We start from the raw sequence: 16,970 nt of genomic DNA, 5'->3' as shown, positions 1-16,970 counted from the left end.
AGGGGTCATAAGACCCCAGCCAGGTGCCTGTCCAGTCTCCTCTTGAAGATCTCCAGGGAAGGTGAGAGCACCACCTCTCTGGGAAGCCTATTCCAGGCTCTGGCCACCCTTACAGTGAAGTAGTTCTTCCTAATATCTAATGTAAACCTATCCTCCCTCAGCTTGTGGCCATTGTTTCTGGTGACTCCAAGGGGGGCCCTGGTTAACAGACTTTCCCCAAGTCCCTGCTGATGGCCCCTGATAAGGTTGTAGGCAGCCACAAGATCTCCCCTCAGTCTCCTCTTGTGGAGACTGAAGAGATTCAGGTCCCTCAGCCTCTCCTCATAGGGCTGGCCACAGAGGCCCTCAACCATACGAGTGGCCGTCCTCTGGACCCTCTCCAGGTTCTCCACGTCCCTCTTGAAGTGCGGCGCCCAGAACTGGACACAGTACTCCAGCTGCGGCTTGACCAGCGCCGCATAGAGGAGAAGCAAGACCTCTCTGGACCTGTTTGTGATGCTCCTGTTGATGTATGACAGGGTGTGGTTGGCTCTACCTATTGCTTCGTCGCTTTGGCAACTCATATTCATCCTGGAGCCAATCCTAACTCCAAGATCCCTCTCTGCCTCTGTGCTGCTGAGAGGGTCAGCCCCTAACCTATAACCACAACGCTGGTTCCCTCTTACCTGTTCCCAGGTAAAAACTTCAACTGCCTCTCCTCTTTTATCTCTTTGTTTTTTCTGAAATATCTTAGGAACAAAAGCCATCCTACTTATATTTTATCATCCCCCTTTCCTTATTCAGATGACTTCTAAAAAACTACCTTCCATCATATCGTCCACAAAAAGTGACTCATTAAAAATAAGTTGCAAGCAAACTCCCTCCTTTAGGTTTGCCATATTAAGTATGTCTTTTAGATCCCAATCCCAACTGAGCCTGCACAGGAGGACCTTTCTACCCACGGAGAGTTTTGCTGACTTCATATAAAGCTCAATGGGAGTAAATGCTTGAACTTCCCCCCTTGAAAAGTGTAATTTATCATAAAAGACTGACAGACATATAATCAAGTACAAGAATCTATCAAACTGTTTTTGTCTTCATTTTTTTCAATGTTGTCAAAACAAGACAGAAAAAGCAACATCAGTGAGGAAATCCGTTTAAAAAATACTGTATGTGGTTAGTCTGGATTAAAAATATATACCTCAACTCTAGCCTTGTAGAATTCAATATCATGCAGTCTCTCTTTATATCTGCTGACTTCACTTTCAAGCTTGTCAACTCGAATTGCCTTCTCACGAAGAGCATCTAACTCATCTCGGTATACCCTTGCAGAGCGAGCATCTGAAAGCAAACTCATATTCTAGAAAACAAAAAATAGGTATGTTAGGTAATATACAAAATAATATCCTGCTTCTAATTAAAAAATTTAAACCCTAACTATACAGAAAAATAATATTTGTAAAAAAAAAGTCATTATTTTATTAATGTAAACAACCGAACAATATAGATGCCTCCAAAGAAAAAACAGAATGTCTTTATACTTCTGTATATGCATATACACACAAACACACTACCATCATAAGTTTCCAACTGAAATTTTATTCAAATATAGTTAAACGGTCTTGATTCCTTTCCTTTTATTTGCCATCTATAAAGAAAAACGGCATAAATAGGCCATCTGTATCAACTAAAATCAGATAAAACCTTTTACACACACTTGAAATTAAAATCAAATTAGAAAAATGGTTCAGTCAGACTGAAAGCGTTTAAAATTAGTTACTCTGGGAAGTATTAACAAACATTTAAAGGTAAGTAAAACAAAAATTAGGACTAACATGTCACCAATAACACGTTGGTTCTTTCTTATCAGCCTTTGGAAAGACAAGCATTTTATGGCTTTGATTGCTGTTAATTATATTTTTTAAAGCACCTGTCAATTTGCATTAACACTCATAACATTTAATTAACCTCAAATTGGTTTTTTTTTATGTAATCACATGACAAATTGAAACTAAAATAATTAAGTACTTCCTTCAGTACATTCACAACCTTTCTATATTTGCTTATACCAGTGGCTTTCAACCTTTTTAGACTCAAGGCACTCCTGCAAAAATTTTCAAAATTTAGCAGCACCCCATTTAAAAAACTAATTTAAATATATTACATGTATTAAAATATACATATTATAATTCTATTATTCATTAATATGTTAGCAACTGATTTGAATAGGTCATTAGAATTACTCTATGTTCATCCCACTGCCACAGCCACTTCAGCAAGTTGGAACTGCACCGCACGCATCCTGCACACCTTCTGCAGACCAGATCAGGAAACAGCTTCAGCAGGTGTGTGTGCTCTTGTCTCAGCTCTTCCTGATCTGGCCCTGCACAGTGTCTCCCAGAATCAGAGGCACTCAGGACAGATGGAACTGTCTCATATGCCTCTGTTTTCAGAACACATTGGATTCAAACTGACAAAGCAGCTGCAGCATTATGCAGGCAGGCATACTGTTTATGCTACAGCTCTTTCTGGTTTGTCTCCAACATGTCTCATGAAAATGGAGGTGCATGACACAGTCCCACCTGGTACAGGGGCATTTATCTCCAGGCTGCCACTGCCATGGGGTTAAATTGTTCCACACCTCCGTTTTCAGGAGGCACATTGGAGCCAAACTGGGAAGAGCTCCACCAGAAAGGCATGCCTGCATTATATGCATCTTTCTGCTGCAGCCTCTTCCCATTTTGGCTCCAATGTGCCTCCTGAAATATTTTTCAACTGCTGATTTTGTAAGACAGCGTGTTGGATAGGATCAACAATGTTGTTTAAGGACCTTGGGACAGCACCACAAATAATGGTGATACAGATGTTCAGGGAGCTTGTAGACAGTTTTGGACAGGGGCGGGCAAAATCTGGCCCACGGGGTTCCTCAAAAAATTTAAAAATGTTTATCTGCTCCTGGCTGCCTGTCAAAGATGACAGGAGCAAGGGGCAGTAGGACCCAGAGGCAGCCTCAGCAGGAATGCAGCAGCCCTGCCCTGCCCCCCAGCCATTTCCCTGCCTCAGCACGACTCTGGCACCACCTGGCTCCCAACTGCATCGCCGGACCACGCAGCATGGGGCTGCGCTGGTACACCAGGGGTGGAGTGAGTGAGTGTGCGTGTGTGTGTGTGCGCGCACACGCACGTGTAGAGAGGGACTGTGAGTGTGCATGTGTTCATAGCGTGAATCCCATACATACCCCACCATACACATGCACTCACCCACCCTTCGCACTGCCATACACGCAGACCCCCACCCACACACCACGTCACACATCCCAGCTACCCTCCTCCCACGCAACTCCCCACAAACCCCATACCCACCCACACCCCACATATCCATACACACCCATATACTCCCTCACCCCATGCCCCTACACCTACCCACCACCCACAGTCGAGCTGTGCGAAACAGCTGTGTTTTGAGTTGATTTCGGATTTGGCCGTTTCGAAGGACAGTGATTCATTTCAGTGTTTCAGATCACTGTCCTGTTTCATTTCAGCCGAACCTCCACCAAATCTGTTTTAAATGGGCTGCAAGCTTCTCATACCCCTACTGTCCTGCTGGGTGGGGCTTGGGGCCCCTGCAGCGAGCAGGACAGGGCTGTGACTGGCTCGTCTGGGGGAAGGGCGATGCCCTCTAGCAGGCGAGAAGACCCCCCACGCAGATCTGAGATCTCCGTCACGCCGGGTTGTGGGGCAGGGAAGCAGCGCGGAACAGCGAGAAAGCCTGCTGGTCCCTGCCGCGCAACCTAGCTCTGCAGCGAGCAGAGATCCCCACTGGGAGTCTCCTCGCCGCCACTGCCCACCCCATGCTGCCCTAGGTCTCTGCTCCCTGCAGAGCCAGGTTGTGCAACAGGGACCAGCACTGCCCTGCCATATGACGTGGCTCCACAGGGAGCAATGATCTGTGCCAGGAGACTCCTCGCCACCACTGCCCACCCCGTGCAGACCCACGTCACCAGCGCAGCATGGGGCTGGCAGCTGTGATGAGGAGACCCCTGGCGTGTATCTTGGCTCCCTGTGGAGCCAAGTCACGCAGCATTGCAGCAGCATACAACTGTTTCCCTGCAAGCTTCACTCCAAAACTTCAAAATGCCTTATTTCATCTTGGTGCCTTCCATTTTGATTCAGATTCGGCGTTTCAGGCGCTGAAATGGCCTGAAACACCTCTGAAATAAAATGGCTGCCGAAATGTCGCACAGCCCTAATACCCACCTCCCCACAATATACAAGAGTAAGACTTCATTTTAAACTATTATATACAATCACCTCTATGTACACTACACAAACGCATGTAAATCAAGAAAAAATATTTTTTTTAAATCAAACTAATGAACGTTATAGATGTTTGCTTTTTAGAACATAATTTGGTATTTTTCTGGTTCTGAGATGGCAAAAACCCTTGCTGAAAAGAGTACTTCTGAAGGCAAGGGGAGGGACTTCTGGTGGCAAAGGTCAAGGGCTAGGGGACGTGACTTTCAGTCACAAGATAGCAACCAGGGGGTAGGCACCTGTCAAGGGGCAGGGCTACACATGCAGTCCTTGACAGCTTGCCAAAACTGGGTAAGTGGTCCTCCACCCGAAATAATTGCCCACCCATGGTTTAGAACTTCCCAAGGAATACCAAAGCCCTGGAGTCAGGATGACTCTCTCATGACAACTACTGTCACTATGAGCGGAGTTATGTGAAGTCACCCACATCTAGGCCAGGTGAAAGATAGGATGTGGCCCCATGTTGCCCCTCTATAAGGAGTGCAACGAAGGCTTCTCAAAAGTGTTTAGGTAATCTATGGGTTAACAATAACAAGCACTAGAAATTTTGAAGTCCAATCACACCAACACGGCCCTGTAGTTGGCTACCCTGGACTGCAAACTAGCAGAGAAAAAGATTTTCCAAGAAGTTCTGAATCTTTAGCTTTTCATCTTTCAGAGTGCTACAAACTTGGTGTCACTTGGCAACCTTCTGTTCAGTTAGGACAGAGATGGCTGTGTCTGTTATGTTATTGTTGCCAAGTCCATTAATTTTTCATTAATGGTGAAGGCAATCTTGCCAGGCCTTCTCCACTGGCAACTGAAAAGCCTGAATCTCCCAGTTCCAGAGGACCTGGAAGCTCCTGGAGTGATCCATCTGGGGTCCTGATGGAAGGATGACCATCTCCTCAACAGAAGAGACACTGTGGTAGGAAGCTTTCTTTTCTGTCAGGCCAATAACATGCTTCTAACCTTGCTTAGTCTTTGGGTATACATTACTCATAAAGCAGCACACAATAAAATTGCAAAAGAATGAAATATAAAGATAGAGAGCAAAGGAGGGAAGGAGAGAACAAGAGCAAGATAGAATGCCCTAATTCCATTAAACACTAACCTTTATGGGAATTTTTTGGGGGAGAAAAAAAAATCTCCCATAAATGGAAAGGCAAGTACAAAGTAAGACTTCTGCTAGCACAAAGGAAAAAAAAAATCAAATTGTCCAATGCTACTACTTAATTAGCTTATTTAATAAGGCATAAAGAGAAAGCTCTTTGGAAAGAAAACTATTTAAAAAACAGGAAGAAAATTCTAGGTACAGATATAGGACACTAAAAAAAATCTAATTATTTAAAAGGAAATGTACCACATTTACTTGAATAGAAGATGACCCTGATTATAAGTTGACCCCCAACAATTAGGGCGCCTATACATATGCAGTGAGTCTGTTCCAACAAGTTGCAATTACAGCACTGCAATTACATCAAGACTCAATTAATCGAGTCTGCTGGAGATTGGTAATCACCAGGCTCCAGCAACACGTGCATCAGTGCCCCCACACTGAAAAATGGTGGCAGGGATGCTTTAACTAAAGCTCATGCAACAAGTTTTAGTTAAAGCACCACCGCTGCCATTTTTCAGCATGGGGACACCAATACATGTGACCTTTCAGGCACTTTAATTAAAGTGACTCTTGGAGCCACTCTAATTAAAGTGCCCTCACTTCCGGAGCATATGTATAAATGCCCTTAGATTATATATATGGACATATTATAAATTTGCTCTCATTTTCCAGGTACAGCATCTAATAATTGCAATTTTGCCTTGAATTTGTCCCCCTCCCACTGCGACAGCAGGGAAAATAAATCTGGGGGTCAGGTAACACCTTTGCTTCTCCCAACTTTTTACCCTGCAGCCCCTTCCCCATTTCCTTACTGTCAGACTCTACTCTCCCTGGGCACATGGAAGTGGGGAGGAAATTTGAAAGTAACCTTGAAATGAAATATGGCTGTAACAATTTACATATAGTATCAGTGCACTTAGTTCCTCCAGAATTGATGCATGATACTTTCATTTTTTTTTTAATTTATGCAAGTTGCAGCACAGGTACTCCATGAACACACTTTTGAGCAGCACTTTGATACCTACTTATATGTAGTACAGGTTTTTTTGTTCATTTGTTTCAAGGGCCTAATCAGATCCAAATTCAATTGCGCAAAGCCCAATAGTCATGTTCCAAATTTTGAGTGAGCAGAGGTAAATCATTCAAGTCTGTGTGGCTCTACCACTGGGCAAGCATCCTCCTGTCCAGACCCATCTGTCCAGGGCTTCACATACTCCCCAAAGCAGTGCCAGGCATCTTACATGAAAGCCCAGGGCCTAGAGATGATGTCTGCCAAGCATTTAAGGCTGGTGAAGAAACAGGAATCATTGGAAATGGGAAAGAAAAGAACAGCTCCAATGTTGAAGTGAAGAAGTCAAAATATATGCAATGTTGTGGCTAATCATGACTTTAAGATGAATTGATGGTGAGGAGAACTGTGCTTAAAAGGCACTACCATATGTCTTATTCAGATAGACTGCACTAACCTATCCTTGTGGTACGGTCCCATCAGTATCTCAGCCCTTTTGACTACGGTCAAATGTAGCACCAGGTTTAGCTGGCTTCATGTTTCATATGCAGCTTAGTTGCATTTCCACCCCTATCCCTGTCCTCCACTATGCAACCCCCTGCTCAGGTCTTTCTGTCTGTCCTTGTCCTTTGAACTTTGTCATTTGAACTTTTACATTTTTGGCGCCAATGGGGGGGAGGGAGACGGGAATGTCAGGGTTAGGTCTGGCCCACCTGATGCCAGCCTGGTGTTGCAGCACCTCTAGGCCCAGTGCCAGCAGCCTGCACAGGGAATATCATTCTCATCCCGCCCCTTTTTTTTAAGGGCCATACAAAAATAAAAAGGTTCCCATCAGCATGTCTGTCCAACGTGGGCCATATGTTTTATTGTCATTTTCAGTGTTGGCTGCATGTATACAGCTTCACAGTTGGGTTTCCATTGCTGAATACATGCTGCTTTTGGTAGCAGTTTAATGACAGACTACCTATTTTGTGAGATTTCCTTGTATGAAATTTTAAGACAAGGGGCTTTTCCCTGCCGCATGCCGACTGGGGGTGGGGGAAAACCTTGTCTTGTATTCATGTAGCTCAGGGGCTCTCAAACTTTGTGAAACTACAACCCCGAGTGCTGGATGGCAGCAGAGGGAGATGGGAAGCTTGCATGCAGCAGCCACCACCACCATCCACGCGGCTGCCAAGCACCACTGCTGCATGTACCCCATGGGAAGTTTGTGGCCTCCTTTTAAGTTGCTTGTGACCCCCCCGGGGGGTCATGACTCACAGTTTGAGAATCCCCGATGTAACTAATAAGCTATGGTATGTTTCCCCATCCCATTTCCCCATTCTTGGCTGAGCATTTGATTTCTACCATATAGGACAATATAAATCTGTATCTGAAAGATTTCTGTTGCATTTCCCCTTGTGTCTACATTCATTTTACAAACCATTATTAATCTCTAGCTGTCTCCTGAGGCAGAACTATGCTGGTATTTTGTCAACAGAATCCAAAAGTTACCCCTCACTAACAAAGATCTGCATTTGTACCTCTCCCCTCTCTCTACTACCACAATAGGAAAAAGAAACATCTTCCATCTACAGTGGTTAACTATGAATGCCAATAACACTTTTATATATAGTCATCCTGAAGAATAACTGAAGTTATATAAAAAGTGAAGGTTAATGGAGTTCCTCAACATGACCTCTACAAATACACATTCATGGAAAATGCCAGAGAAAGGTACAGTTTGGGATAGGAATATACAGCAAAGTGAGAAAAGAGAATTTCTATAATTAAGTGGATTAAACTCACTGGATCAACGAATAAAAGTTCAAGTTATACAAGTTCATAGTTACAAGTGTGCAATTAAACAAAGAACAATATAGAAATTGTATAAAATGAAAAAGAAAACTAATACTATTATTGTGGTAGTAAATTTCTTATAAACTGCCTTTAGAGAATAGCTTTCAAGATGCATACCTCCTGCTGTAATCTCTTTAGTTCAACTTCCATCTGTTCAAGTTCTTGTTTACAGTCCAGCAACTGCTCAGTCTTTTCCTCACTTGAAAACACAGAAGAATATTATTAAATAATATAATCCCATATAACTAAATCATTATTTTCTTTGCTAATATTTATATTATTGTTTTCTTTATTTAATTCATAACCATGTTGTGTAGGAACCATATATGAAAATCTATAATATTTTAATGCATGTGTTATACAGAAAAATATTTGAATCTTATTGCAACATTTAGAAATATCTAAATAATATTTGTGGATATCTGTGGTATATTGGACTTAATATTGTGAATATGTATCAGAACTGTATGAGCAGAAAATGTAACAGGTATATTATAATTATGACAAAAACAAGCATTCCACACCCAGGAAAATAAGTTAAACCTAAAAGAAATCCAAACAAATTAAGATATGGAAATACACAATTAGCCATTCAAATGGACTGAATATTATCTTCTTTTAGCAACACCATGCAATAAACTTAAATTTATGATTGATGAATATCTGTAAGTGGTCCCAATTAGATGGGTGTGTTTTTTGAAAAAATAATTATTTTTTTCAGTCAGCTAAGTTTGGTTGAGTGCCTCTACCCAGAATAACAGGATACAGCTAGCAACCTTTTTTTCCAGATGTAACCTAATGACTTTAAAACTAGGAAAATACCCTGCATCTCCGTAACTAAATATATCACTTGAAAGTTAAAAAAATGTTTCCATTTGAACTCGTACATTCTTATATCTTCCTGTATTAGTGAATACTCTTAAGATCTTAAATGTCTAACGAAAGAAAACAGAAACATAAGAAGGGGTAGATTAGAAGAGAATTTACCATAGTGAGTTACCGTGGAGCATCATTTAAAAAAAATTAAAAGAAAAATCTAAAAAGAAAAGCGAAAAGAAACATTTGTTTAAAATAAACAACTAGAATAGCATTGTTCTTTTATAAAGACTCCTGTCTTAAAATAAATTCCAGCTGGATAGGTCCCGTACCAGGGCAGAGTTCCTTAAATCACTGGGGCTCCATGTGTGGTCAGGGGCCAATCTTTCACTGCTCTATCAGGACTCATAAGAACAGTCAAAGGCATACCCATGTACAGACTTCCAGAATCCACATAGAAGGTGTGTCTACACGTCGCCATACTGCAACAGTGCGCTGCTATGGTGATGTAGCTGGTGATCATATGTAGACACGTGATTAGAAGGGCAATGTATAGATGCGCCCATAAAGAATTAATGAAAACTCCACAGATTAACATAATCAGAATAGACAACTATAGTTCCCCTCTCTTACAGCTCACTAATATTTTAATAAAGAAGATTATCTTTTAAAATAAAAACCTGTAGCTTGATTTTAGTAGAACAAACTAGGTTTGCAACTTTTATGAATAGAATAGAGTCCTTTGCAAAACAAATTTACAACTGATGTTGTATTATTACATTCTGCAATTCCCTGTGCATCATGTAGAAAATACATCTCATGAGCAAAATATTATTTATGTACTTTTTTATTAAGAAATTTCACTATTGCAGCACATTAAGAAAGAAGGTTCTCCACCAAAAATAGGTTATATTGTTCATAACTATTTTGGTTCAAGATATGAATTTATTTGTACATTCAAAATTTAACATTAAAAAAGCTACGTAGTATACGGTACCAAGCGTTATGCATGGTTTAATAATTTAAAGTGGTCTAGAATTTTAAATATATTTCTTTGCCTTGGGGAAATTTATTTACAAATTAAATTCAAATACAGTGCAAAATGTTCAATGTTCAGAGCCATCACTGTGGTCTTAATTGCATGCTTCAACTACAGACTAGAGAGGATTGTACTAAATTATACAGAACACTGCAGTGTTCACTGTTTAGGCTATCTATTATCTGTCAATCAAACTAATAACAGCAATTTTTTCACTAATTTTCCTGGTGCAGCTGTTTATAGAATATCCTGGGCGGGCTCATTTCAAAAGACACATAATAATACAGACATCAGAAAATGAGAGCCATATCTTTTTATTCTAATCTTCATAAAGACCAAAATGTAGTGGGGGAGGGAGTTTGCTGAATGAATCAACCAGATACTTAGCATAGCCAATTTTAGATGATCTGGTCTACTGAGTCCTATAAAAGCAGATGAGTGATCTAATAAATGTGGCTTATTCAACTCTAAATGTTATCTGTTTTCTCTCTGCAGCAGACACATTGGGATAAACTCTTGGGTACACTGTTTCTACAATACAAGTTATTTAGTGTACATGGAGGTATTGTATCCCTTTAAAATTACCCATAACTAATCTTGGGCTGCATATATTTCATCCTACCAGGTCTAATCCTAACTGTAAATGTACATGATTGATCTGAAAGAAATAAATGGACAAAGTGCCGCTAGGGGCAGGCGGTAGTTTTAACTCTGCCCTCAAACTAGATTCTCTATTTGCTTCTTTCTGATTAATTGCACACATACACAGTTGTTTTTAAATTTTCTTCTACATAAATGCTCCTGCCACTTAGCTCAGAACATGCTTCCTTATAGCCAGGCTCACAACCATGCTTCAAGTGGAACAGGAGTTTCAATGGAGCTTAAGGCTTAAACTTCTCTTTGTGGGCTGCAAGAGATGGAAACTATTAAAAAGATGGAAGGAGAACAAGCAAGTGTAGGAGAATGAGTGACTCAACATGGGGGACTGCGTGGAAATTATAATGGCGAGTGTTTTCCACCTAGCCTTCCTTACTTGCCTGTAACACCAAATTCTGTTTTGTCCTACTGCCTCGGACCATGAACATGAATGATAAATTTCCACTTCTAGAAATGTTTCAGAGAAAGTCATTCAGCTTGCTATTACCCCCTCATCCTTTGAGCCTTCCCAAAACTTCAGTGATCCTAGTCTGGGAAAGGTATGGGGGCAATCCCTGGTCTGAGAAAGCACTGGGAGCATTGCCCTACTGCCCCAGGGAGGTGTTTTCTGGCCCAGTGTTGCCCACCTGGGTAGCATACACAGCATTTAACTAGGAGATATGGGAATTGGGGTGGGGGGAATCTCCCCAAGCCCGCTTCTCACCCTGTCAGCTTTTATATCACTACCCTACTGCCCAGTAGGGTGGTGGGACAGCAAAGGGGAGACAACCTCCCCAAGCCTAATTGCTGGCCACATCAGCTTTGCAATCCCTACACCTGCTCTCCAGCCAGGAGGCAGAGATGGTAAGGGAAGCTAGCAGGGCCAGAAGCTGAGTTTGGAGCCAGCATCTTCAAGCCCAGTTCCTGACCCTGGTTTGAGGAAGATGTAAGCATTGCCCCACTGCTCCCCTCCCAACCCCTCTGCCCCTGGACTAGTCCTGGAGGGGAGCAATGAGGCAAACCCCCAGTCCACTCTCCAAAACAGGCAGTCCATGGTCTGGCTAAGAGCCAGGGAGCACTGCCCCACTGCTCCTCTCCCAGACCAGAATGGAAGGGAAGTGCACAAGCATTCATTCTTGCAAGAGAAACTGTCTTGCAGGTAGACCTTCAAACATTGACACCTGGAAGATCTTCCAACCAAAAGGGGTACATTTTCCCTGAGAAAAATTGAGTGAATGCATGTACATTTCTAGTTTTTACCAGGATAGCAGCAATTTTTCCAATAGAAATGCAATTCCCGGACATGGCCTCAATAGCTAAGGTTAGAATATTCCTCTACGAGAGGATACCTATACATATTAGATACACTCACTACTGATAAAGTACGTACCTGGGCCTGAAATAATGATACTGGTGTAATATGTAAAATGAAAGGTAATGCTGAATTACCTAATAAGAGAGATCACTCAGTTACACTAAATGGGGAACCACTGATCAATGTAAGTACTGACCTACATGATGCATCAAGACTGCTGAAACATACCCAGGAACCCTAAGGAAGCTCCATGACATGCTCTTAGGTGCATTTAGCGGTCATCATTCCACTGTATCACCACAGCATAAACTGACCATAGTGCACCCAAGAAGGTCACCCTTTATTCAGTTGGTGTTTTCTAGTAAAAACATCATCAATAGATTCCTTTAACACATTCTAACATGCATCAGGAACTAGAGCTATATTCCTATTAATATTTTCAGTCTAGGAATTATCTTCCTTATCATAACAGGAATAGTTATAAAATGCATTTCAAAACTGCAAATATTTTTAAACCAGACATATTACATAAAGAATACTATATATTGCGTGTCTTCAGCAACACTTAACACCCAACAATCCATTTTCACAATCAGGTGTGTTTTCCACTGAATATATACTTACAGTTCCTGCCTAAGTCTTCTTATTTTTGCTTTGGCATCTGCTAACTCCACTGACAAGTGCTGTCTGCTTTCAGTGCGTTTCATGCCCGGAGAGCCACAAGGTGATTGTGCTGCTGATGCATGAGGTAGAAAACGAAGACAGTCCCGCTCTTCTGAGAGTTCTATGATAGTCTAAGAAATAAATCATGACAGACATTATTTCAAGCTGTTTCTATCTCTGACAAACAGGCAAATACCTTTTATAGCTGGAAACCTTTATAGAAGGCCAAAAATTGACATGATACAAAAAATAAATTAGGATGGTCTTCCAAAAAGGCAGATAATGATTTTACTATCTAATGTGTTTTGAGGTAAAATGAGTGAACGCTGACTACATCACATAAAAGATTCTATACAACTAAACAGAATTATTAACAGTGCTGTCTTAGTGCCTGAGGTATATTCCAATCAAGTGTAGAGAACCATTATTCTGTCCTGTACAAAACTTTTAAAATAACATAGCCCCATTTTGAAGTTTCCAATCCCAGAAAGACTTACACGTTCTTAACTTTATACCCTATGGGACAACTCCCAACACATCAAGTCTGGGGTGCTCAATCTTTTCCCCCAGTGGGCTGGATGGGCAGTGCCCTGTTTGTCCTCTGGCCGGATCCCACCAGTAGTCCCCGTGCCAAAGCCAGTACAGAAGGCACCATCTGGCCACACGGAGGGGTGCTGTGGGGCAGCCCAGCCACAAACCAGCCCCATGTGGAAAAGGCGGTGTGGCCTGGTCCCATGGGGGCAATGGGGGTGTGACGTGACCCCATGGGGGAAAGGGGTATGACCCAACCCCAACCCGGCTTGGCAGGAGGCCCCATGGGGAAAAAGAGGCGTAGCTTGGCCCTGTGGGGGAAAAGGAGGCATGGCTTGGCTCCAAACCTGACCCTGCAGGGAAAAGGTGTGTGGCTTGTTGCTGATCCAGATACAGCAAAGGGGACAAGGCCTGGCTGCAACCAGCTATGCAGGTCTTGGGGTTTGAGAATTTGGTGGGAGGAGGGTGACTGTATTAATGGACACCACTCCCCTGCCACCAAATTTTCACCCCATGGGACAGATGCTATAGCTCCACAGGATGTATTTGGCCTGAAGGCTGGAGGTTGTGCACCCCTGCATTAAGTTAAGGACATTCATTTTGCAAGACTGAGAACTAATTTAAGACAAGATGCAAAGAAGAAGCATGATAAACAAGGAGAGCGAATTAGAAAGGAGGAAAGTAAGTGTTAAAAAGCTATAGTTAGACTGTTTAGCTACATACAACACTGAACTATTTTCAAAACATTTATGTCAACATCAATACTAGCAATTTCACTGACCTTCTAAATGTATTTTATTATTTGGCTGGTAATAGTTAATAAAATATCATTTTTTTCTTCAAGGTTACAATTCTACACTTGCTCTGTGAAATCATACAAGCCTTTCCAGAATTGCCAACTTCCATGTAATTCACTTCTCCAAAATTATACTATCTTATCTGTAACTTGTATTGAAGATGGGTGTGCATAGGCATTACACTGAGAAGTTCAAGAGGTTAGATGAGTTAAAAATTGCCACCCAGTCTCAGTGGTTACATAGGTGACAAGATCTAAGATAAATTGTGGGAGGGGCAGGTGAGAATCGGTGGGGGGGAGCTAGCAGAACCATGGGAAGGCTTGGGGGATTAAGGGCTAGTGGGGTCCTCATGGAAGTCTGGGGGAATTGTGGGGCTAGTGGTATTAGGTCGGCTAGCAGGGTCCATAGGGGCTTGGGAGGATTGGGGAAAAGAGTCTGGCAGGGTCAGAGAGCCTCCCTAATCCAGCCAAACCCCTCCTTATCCAAAAAACTGGTCCCAGTGCCAGTTTTACCAGCATTTGCTAGTACCAGGAGCCTCAGGAGGAGGTGAGGGCCAATTGGCGAGGGGGCTAGTGGCTCTGCAAAAGGGGGTTGGTGGGATCAGGGAGGCTAGAAGCTCCATGGGGAGGTTGGTTGATTCCACGGTGGGCTGGCAGTTTTGGGGTCCACCCGCTCCATGGTGGGAGATTGGTGGAGTCTGAGGTGGGTTGGCTGGATAAGGGGGCTCTCTACCCTCCCCAACACCCCCACCTCCAAATGCCCTCCCAACAGATCCTGCCCACCCCTCCCTGCCACTGACATAACTTGATCAGGCTACCAGCACCAGTGAATGCTTGTAAAACCAGCCGTGGTGGCTTGCAGGGTTGGGGGCAGTTTAGAGGGCTCAGTGGGACTAGCTGGCCCACACAGACGGTTTGTCCATTTGAGACAACAGCCCAGTGGCAGGGGGAGGGTAGGTAGGGATCCTGGGGCTGCGGCAAGCAGTTGGGTTTTTGCAGCCCCAGGGCAGTGCTACAGATGTGTATGGATGTTTGGGTAGATTGGTCTAAACATGCACAATTTAACCTGGTGCAAATCTCAGGTGAACTGAAGTTAAATCACACTATTTTTTAACCAGTCTGAGCTTCGGGGAATGTCTGTCCGGTTCAGCACTTAGACTGACCTAACTGGGGATCTAAGCTTATGGTCTACACATGGGTGAACTAAATTAGATTGGATGGCCATTTTTTACCCAATCTAACTTCCCAGATGTCTGCACACACCCTATATCCTGCTTGACTTACAAAAACAACATTTTCACTTCTTTCTTTCCTGCAGCTGAAAAACTTTTCTAGATTGGAAATCAAAAACAAAGGGAATAAGTAAACCAATAATTTAACTTTTCAAATAATTTAAAATAAATAAGAACATACTGGACTGGTAGACCATTAGGTAACTAATTGAGGCTTCTGTGGATTTTCAGATTCAGCAAACTATATTTATGTGATCAAGAAAGCAATACTATACCTAAAAACCTAAAAAAAGTTCTTTTAGCATTTTTAAACAGAATACTCAATTCTATGTTAAAAGAATGATATTTAGGTTTTAAAGTGTAGCAGAGAAAGGTTAGATAATTCCAGATTTCCAGTTGCCCATGTAACCGTTACATGGGCTGGATATACATGGGGAAAAATTAAAGGATTTCCTAACTTCTGAATACTCAAATTTTCAAATTAGTCATCTTTTAACATAACAAAATGGTATATACCAAGCATGTACCTTTCAAATCCACTATGTTTATCATTACTTGTCTCATATGACTAGAAATAGTATGCATCTACCCAAACACAGCTGTGTTTTCAATTGGGTCTTTTTTTAAGTGTCTGGAGACTCTTCCTTTCCTTACTAGATTTTCTGAAGGTTGGCAACTATTCTATTTTAAAATCATTTGCTGGTATCATGATAGATTACCAGAAGACATTATTTTGAGTCTCTCTCTCTTTGGGAACCTGGAAAGTTTCACTGCTTTCCAGACTTCTATCCACAGAATCATACAGTAAATTAGTTAGTTAAGCTCTTTTTTGTTTTTCTACCCTAGTTTTTATATAATCAACTGGGCACTAAAGCTATTTATTCCCACATACTGGTCACACCAATAGCAACCTATAAAGTAAAATGCATGGGCTGATCTGGCATTTTAAAAAGTGGGGTGAAGATGGTATGGTGCATCATCCACATGGTGCATATCCATATGGTGCATGTCCACCATGAAGCCTTGAGAGCAGCTCCCACAGATGAGTCTGGGTAGGGAGGGGGAAATTGCTGCCCAGCCTGGGTGGGGCACAGAGCTTGGGGCCATGTATGGCTACAGGGCCCAGGCAAAAAGCAGGACTAGAAGCTTTACTAATATGCTAGGGGCCTAGAGCTATGTTATTCAGTTTAAGATCAAATATAACTTTATTGGAATATGCATTAATATGCTATCCTGCAAATTATGTATAAAAACACAACAAAGTGAGCAAAAATGATCAAAATGTGTTGTTTTATTAGTTTGTAGTCCTTAAATGTACTCTCTTATTCAGATTCATAAAAACAAATATAGCCTTCTTGTAAGTCTTAACTGTCGGTGAAGTTTTAGATACACTGTCATTTCTACAGCTGAGTTAATGCTTTTGACTAGAGTTAAAGCAGTCTTCAGGGCTGTGAAATAGGAACTACATTACCAGGAATAGTTAACACATGAAGCATAGCTTGATTAACAGAATATAGTTTCATAGTTGGTAGGGTCAGAAGGGACCTGAGTAGATCATCAAGTCTGACCCCCTGCCATGGCAGGAAAGAGTACTGGGGTTAAATGACCCCAGCAAGGTGTTCATCTAGCCTTGTCTTAAAGACTCCCAGGGTAGGAGCCAGCACCACTTCGCTTGGAAGTTGGTTCCAGATCCTAGCTGCCCC

General features: G+C 42.1%; 1 protein-coding gene across 9 annotated transcripts in view; it reads right to left on the bottom strand.

The window, feature by feature from the left end:
- The window catches only part of CCDC88A (coiled-coil domain containing 88A), a 248,444-nt gene that overhangs the window by 119,771 nt on the left and 111,703 nt on the right, over positions 1-16,970 (bottom strand). For all 9 annotated transcript variants that reach the window (XM_019516673.1, XM_019516675.1, XM_019516676.1 and 6 more), the window contains exons 8-10: positions 12,670-12,839; positions 8,357-8,438; positions 1,181-1,339 (exon numbers count right to left, since the gene is read on the bottom strand). In XM_019516673.1, coding sequence (XP_019372218.1) covers positions 1,181-1,339; positions 8,357-8,438; positions 12,670-12,839 — 411 coding nt within the window. The remainder of the gene's footprint in view (positions 1-1,180; positions 1,340-8,356; positions 8,439-12,669; positions 12,840-16,970) is intronic.

The sequence above is a fragment of the Gavialis gangeticus genome, unplaced genomic scaffold (assembly GCF_001723915.1).
Source record: "Gavialis gangeticus isolate Ggan-Ray unplaced genomic scaffold, GavGan_comp1, whole genome shotgun sequence".
Taxonomy (NCBI): domain Eukaryota; kingdom Metazoa; phylum Chordata; order Crocodylia; family Gavialidae; genus Gavialis; species Gavialis gangeticus.
This window is presented reverse-complemented; position numbering and strand designations above follow the sequence as displayed.